This window comes from Osmerus mordax, chromosome 2, assembly GCF_038355195.1.
Source record: "Osmerus mordax isolate fOsmMor3 chromosome 2, fOsmMor3.pri, whole genome shotgun sequence".
In the NCBI taxonomy this organism is placed as follows: Eukaryota; Metazoa; Chordata; class Actinopteri; order Osmeriformes; family Osmeridae; genus Osmerus; species Osmerus mordax.
Genome location: NC_090051.1, coordinates 23,488,785 through 23,494,839, shown reverse-complemented (window position 1 = coordinate 23,494,839; position 6,055 = coordinate 23,488,785). Strand labels below are relative to the sequence as shown.

Here is a 6,055-nt window from a genome sequence, read left to right as displayed (position 1 = left end):
TGCCAGTTTTGTATGAAGCCATATTTATGTGTGGGATGATATGGGTTTCATTTCTCACTGTGCCATTCGCTTTGTGTGCTGAACAGGTTTCCTGGTCATTTTCTCTCTCTGCTAACAGCTTGGTGGTTAAACTCAAGACTGATTGAAACTAGTGTTGGCTCGTTTCCAGGTCTGAGAATGTTCCGCACAAGCTAAGAGAAATGTCTGGGAGGAACTATATTGCTGGAATGCTTCAGGTTTTCTGACCCAACTTTTACATCACAGTCACCGTTGGTTTGTGCTGTGTTTCAGGAAGGTTGTGATGGTCACTTTCAGATGGTCACCATAGGACAGTTAATGACATGTGCTGGTGTTGGAGGTGGGTTCAGGAGAACGTGTTATCTTCCTAACGTTAGGCTTCGGGGGTGTACCACACATTCCACACATTCTGACGGTTATGACATTCAGGAAGGTGTCAGACGTTCCATACAGATGTTGACTATCAGATGTAGGTTTTAAATGAGCTGAAATCCAAAAGAGATTCTACCAATATGGCTACACTCTGGAATTAACAGATCCGGAAATTTTAAAATAAATTGACCCTTGAGACACAACTTTTTCCCTGAAATTACGTTTGATGTCCCCTTTGTGTACATAAAGTAGTTGACTTTGCTGAGTGAAGCGAACATTTTGTGTTCTACTGTCGTTTATCTTTAAGTTGATATTCATTTAGCAGACTCTTTTATCCTAAGTGACATGCTGTTCTTGAGTGCTTTTAACCTACCAGCAGACGGAGAAATGTAATATTTGAGTTATTTTGGTTGTTGCCCTGGTGGTGGTGGTGTCAGAGTGGTGGTGGTGTCAGAGTAGACTGTGTGTCTGGAAGGTTCAGCAGTGTCACTTGAACGAGGCCCTCACCACCATGACCCTGACCCACCACAGTCTAAATATGAAGGTCTGTAGCGTCGCGTCAACATCATCTCAGACGGAAGTGGCTGTATTCTGAGGCTAGTTCAGTCAGCATGTGTGAAGTGTTGCAGCAACAGGGGAACGTGTGAGCTGCTTCCACCCACACCGGGTCAAAAGGAGAGACGGGAGCTCTCTGTCCTTTAAGGGAAGTCCAAAGGTCATTGTTGTTTGAGAATACAAGCGTGCCAGCGCGCTGACAGCTAACCGGATAGGAGTGTGTTCGGGGGTGCACTCTGCAAAACATTTACGTCTCTGAGGCCAAACTGAAATGGAAGTGGAGCATTACTAAAGATGATCAACGGTGCTGGCCCACCCACTCTGCTCTGGACTAGGCTTTGAAACCAGGAGACGAAAAGTAAATATTGGGGACCCTTGGAAGGGCCTGGCATGTAGGCAGTCAGAGTTCACCAGGTTCCGTCGCCTTCTACCAACATGCCAGATATGCAGACCCCCTGCATCTAGGACCACAGGTGTTACTTTTGAACCACCATTAGCTAGACTCCTTTTGGTGTGAATCGAAAGATCTTTTCGTTTCTTTTGACAGCATGTACCTGACATGGATCTCATCTGTCGTATGCCAGATTGTAATGATAAAAAGCTAGACAATCAGATATGTATGCCATAATTAACTGTGTATGTGTCCGTGACATTAATCTCTCCACTCATGGAATGTTGCTAGCATTGTTATCTCCCTTCAGACTTTTGTTGTTGTTCCGCTGTTTCACTCACTCTTCTCTTGTACAGGTCGCTCACAGTGTTGAAACAGTCACCCTCTCAATCAGCATTTTCTATCAGAGTTGCCACACAGTAGGTCAACACTCTCTTTGCTTGGACAGTTCACTTTCCGTGAAGGTCATCCTTCTGAACCTTTAAGATACCAACACAATATTATTGTATGACCCAACCTGTCATCAGTGCACTGAAGACAAACTTTCTCTATGAGGGGAAATGTCTTGTGTCTCCATATGGGTGACAAATTACATAGGAATGTGCATGATGTGTACATGCCAGTGTCTGTGGAGAAGAAACATGCTGGATGCCATGTTTCTTCCTCAGACAGTACAGTTACACATGAACACAACACAACATGTTGCCTGGCAGTTTTGAAGATGTGCAAACATCTTTCTTTTGAGTTTATTTTACGGTAAATTAAGCTTAAGTTAGCATTAGCAATACTGAAAAGTACTTGTGTCATGTGAATACTTGAATAGCAGTCCTACTATTATTATAAATAGGTTTTAAAACTACTGAACAAGAAATTGTTATTTTTTGTCTGAAAATAAATATTTATTATGTGTTTCAAGTATGCATCACGTTTTTATTCACAACATTTAGATAACTCCACAATAAATCACTAAGTAACTGACAAGTACACTGCACTACAATTTCAATAATGTGAATGGATTGTTGTTATGTATTGTCTTGGGATAAAAACAATAATGTAAGACCTTCACCATGTACATCAGTCAGGGAGTCAGGTGGCTGAGCGGTTAGGGAATCGGACTAGTAATCTGAAGGTTGCCAGTTCGATTCCCGGCCGTGCCAAATGACAATGTGTCCTTGGGCAAGGCACTTCACCCTACTTGCCTCGGGGGGAATGTCCCTGTACTTACTGTAAGTCGCTCTGGATAAGAGCGTCTGCTAAATGACTAAATGTAAATGTAATGTACATGAAGTTACTGTCAGAAATCCTATTAATGTTTGTATGTTGACAGAACGTTTTGTAGTTTTACCTCGTGATGGCCCTTTTTTTCAAAGAGCCAATTATGACAGTTTTGTCATTCTACTGAAACCTTGATTTGTGAGGTAAACTGAGTTTTAAGTGAAGAGAGACATGGAGACATGCAGCAAAGGGCCAAAGCCAGATCCTAACCTATGACCCTACTGCTGACATGGCCTCAGCCTACATGGAACTGAGCTACCGGGGTGACCCGGTCCGGCCACGATTTAAACGAGGAACATCGGCGTCGCGGGGGGTGTGTGGTGGTCCTACAGCCCCACCGAGCACGGCAGCTCTGGGCTCCAGGTGGTCAGGTGGACCCACAGCAGGGGCAGGAAGAGGGTGGCGATGATGCCCGGGACAATGAGCATGATCTGGACGGTCAGCGGGGGGTCCTCCCTGTAGGCGCACAGGGAGAAGTAGGTCCTGTGGACCGACAGGAAGATCTCATCCTTCAGAGAGGGCTCTGGACACCACGCCATGTTGGCCACCTTCTCCACGCAGGTTTTCAGCTGGATGTATGACCTGGAGCAGAGAGAGAGAGAATACGAGGGAAAAAGCAGGAAAGAGAGAGAGAGAATATGAGGGAAAGAGAGAACATTAAGACATAAAAGCTGCAGGCACTAAACAGCATCAGTCTGTCAGAAGGTGGGGGGGTGACGTGTTCCCTGTGTGAACACTCCACCCTAACAGACCATCTCCTCCCTCCAGGGGCACCAGCCCCAGGGACATGACCAGTCATACCTAGCTCATTCAGCTGGAATCAGAGTAGTATCACAACATGTACAGTCTGGGCCAACCATGTAACATCTGGAAGTATGAAGACAAATGAACAGTGGGCAGCCATGAGAGACACCCAGGGGATCTAGAAACATCGAACTTTCCCATGACTCAAGGTCATGGTACGTCTCCATAACGACTCAAGGTCACGGTACGTCTCCATAACGACTCAAGGTCACGGTACGTCTCCATAACGACTCAAGGTCATGGTACGTCTCCAACAGACGTGGACTAATGCAACGTCAAACTTCCCCCTCCACTGTTTTCACTTCCCTAACAGGAAGCAGCCATCATGCTGTTACCAGGGTCCTTAACAGGAAGCAGCCATCAGCACAAGGGACTGCTGAGCAGTGCGGGTCACAGTGCGGGTCACAGTGTGGGTCACAGTGTGGGTCACAGTGGGTCACAGTGGGGGTCACAGTGCGGGTCACAGTGCGGGTCACAGTGCGGGTCACAGTGCGGGTCACAGTGCGGGTCACAGTGGGGTCAGGCTACACAGGACTAATCCAGAAGACAGCAGGTAAGGAGAAGACACACCATTTCATCTGGGGCCAGGGGCAACTGTCTTGGTAGCCGCTGTTCTTCATATTGTTGTAAAATTCTGGTAAACAGTAATCTTGGACAAATCTGTCGAAATTGTGCCGGCTGCATGATGAAATTATATCTCCTTTGCCGAGTCCTAGAAATGAGAGTTGAATGTAGAAGTTCAGTTTAATTTTCACTCTATTTATTAGAAAATATTTTGTCACAAACATTTAAGATTCCCCCAGACAGAGTTCATTTGTTTTTCCAATTTATAAATGTATACTTAAACAAATGCAAAATTGTAGCTTGAAAAGTAACCCATTTCTCCAGGTTAAAGTTGTGTGAGGTAAACCAGTCAGACTGACCACAGATCAAATCAACAGCTTACCTGTTATTAACAGAAGAATCACACAAATTGTCACTTGATTGGAAGACACTTGAACCTCCATCTATCAGGAAATTTCAAAAGTTTAAACATTGTGTTTTTTTGTACCAGGAGGAGACAGACAATCAATGTAATCAATTTAAAATCTAAGTAATTTAGCTTTGTTTATATAGCCCACATTCACGTTCAACACAGTCCATTGAACTGTAGGCTACAACACAGAGAGCTGCTGCATGATAATAGTGTCCAGTACGAACACTAGTTTTGTACATCGTAGAGAATGAGAGTATGTCTGTTTACAGCTGTTTTGGATACAAAATATACACGATGAAGTAACTTGCGGTACGCACAAAATGCTAAAACCTTTACATACTGTATATCATTTTCTATATTTTACAAACAGGTTTACTGTACTTATAATGTCAAGTCCAGCTGCATCCTGAACATTTTCTCAATGATTGAATCTGTCTCCTGGGATGGAGTCACTAGAAACAGATGTCAGCAGGAATGCAATCCAGATACATGCTGGGTCCTCTCCCAAACCTCAACAACTGTCCAAACTGGTACTGAAAAACCATTCACATAACCAGAAACCTCTTCAGGAGTAGGTATGGACAGACCAGTGTATGCAGGACATCTTGAAGTGAAGGCAGGGTAAACACCAACAGGTTTATTCTAGAACATATCTTAACAATATCTGTAAAACCCTCCTTCACAATCTACATACTGGAACTACAGCCTTAATGTAGTTATAACAAAACGTTCCCCTGACATACCTTGATTTGTACCTGTAGCTTAGTTCCTGTTCTGATGAACTGGTCCCAGTAAAAAGTTAAAAAAAAAACTAAACAAAGAAAAATACAGTGAACAGAGTTGAGGTGAAAAGTTCCAGCTGAATGTCAAGTAGCAGAGAAACTAGTAGCCCTCCACAGCTGCACAGCTAAGCTACTCTCCTCCGGTGATCCAATGGCCTTGTCAGTGTGAACGAGCGCTGTCTTATGCAATCTGCAGCCCTGCACCGCTGCACAAGCAGCTTCCTTTCCCAGGCCAAGCCCCCTCTTTCCCAGGCTTTTGCACCCAGCTCCCTGCTCCCCGCTATTCCCTGGTGACCAGGGATCAGCAGGCCGCGTTGTCTAAACCGTGCGTACAGTACACAGGCTGACCCCTGGTCAAGGAAGAAAGGTTGGGAGGGAGGAGGGGGAGGGAGGAGGGAGGGGGGGTTGTCGAAGATGTTTTTTCTCTGAAGCCTAGAGACGTAGACATTCACCAGCCTCGGATGTACATGCATGCAACAACAGCAAAGAAAACTGCCACACACAAACCGATGAGAAAGCCCATGTATTTCAGCACTTTGAGCCATGTAGTATACCTGCTTCTCAGACCTATGAGGAGGAGAGAGAGAGATATTGATCTGAGGCCAGAGCTCTCTGTGGTGCTGGGAGCAGTGTTCTGTCCCCCTGCTATCTCCAGTGTAATTATATCACATACATCTGCTGGCACAGACCTGTCCCTGACCCTGTGAGTCCCTGTGCCCAGCAGGGCAGAAGACACCGAGAGGGCGAACACACACAGACTCAGACAGGATGAGATGGATGTAGTTTAGCACGCTGTCGGCTTGGTAGATCCAAAACAAGTAAACAACTAGAATTATTTGTAAACTTCTCAATGCAGTCCTGTAAAAGGAAGTAATCGGACAA

The 6,055-nt window shown here is 45.1% G+C and overlaps 1 protein-coding gene across 1 annotated transcript; it reads right to left on the bottom strand.

The window, feature by feature from the left end:
• Positions 1–2,065: 2,065 nt before the first annotated feature.
• Positions 2,066–5,253, bottom strand: LOC136932971 (receptor activity-modifying protein 1-like). Its single transcript, XM_067228304.1, has 4 exons — positions 5,135–5,253; positions 4,362–4,422; positions 3,986–4,127; positions 2,066–3,193 (listed from the first exon to the last, which is right to left on the bottom strand). Exons 2-4 carry the CDS (start codon positions 4,420–4,422, stop codon positions 2,938–2,940), a joined length of 459 nt encoding a protein of 152 aa, XP_067084405.1. The 5' UTR covers positions 5,135–5,253; the 3' UTR covers positions 2,066–2,937.
• Positions 5,254–6,055: the final 802 nt, after the last annotated feature.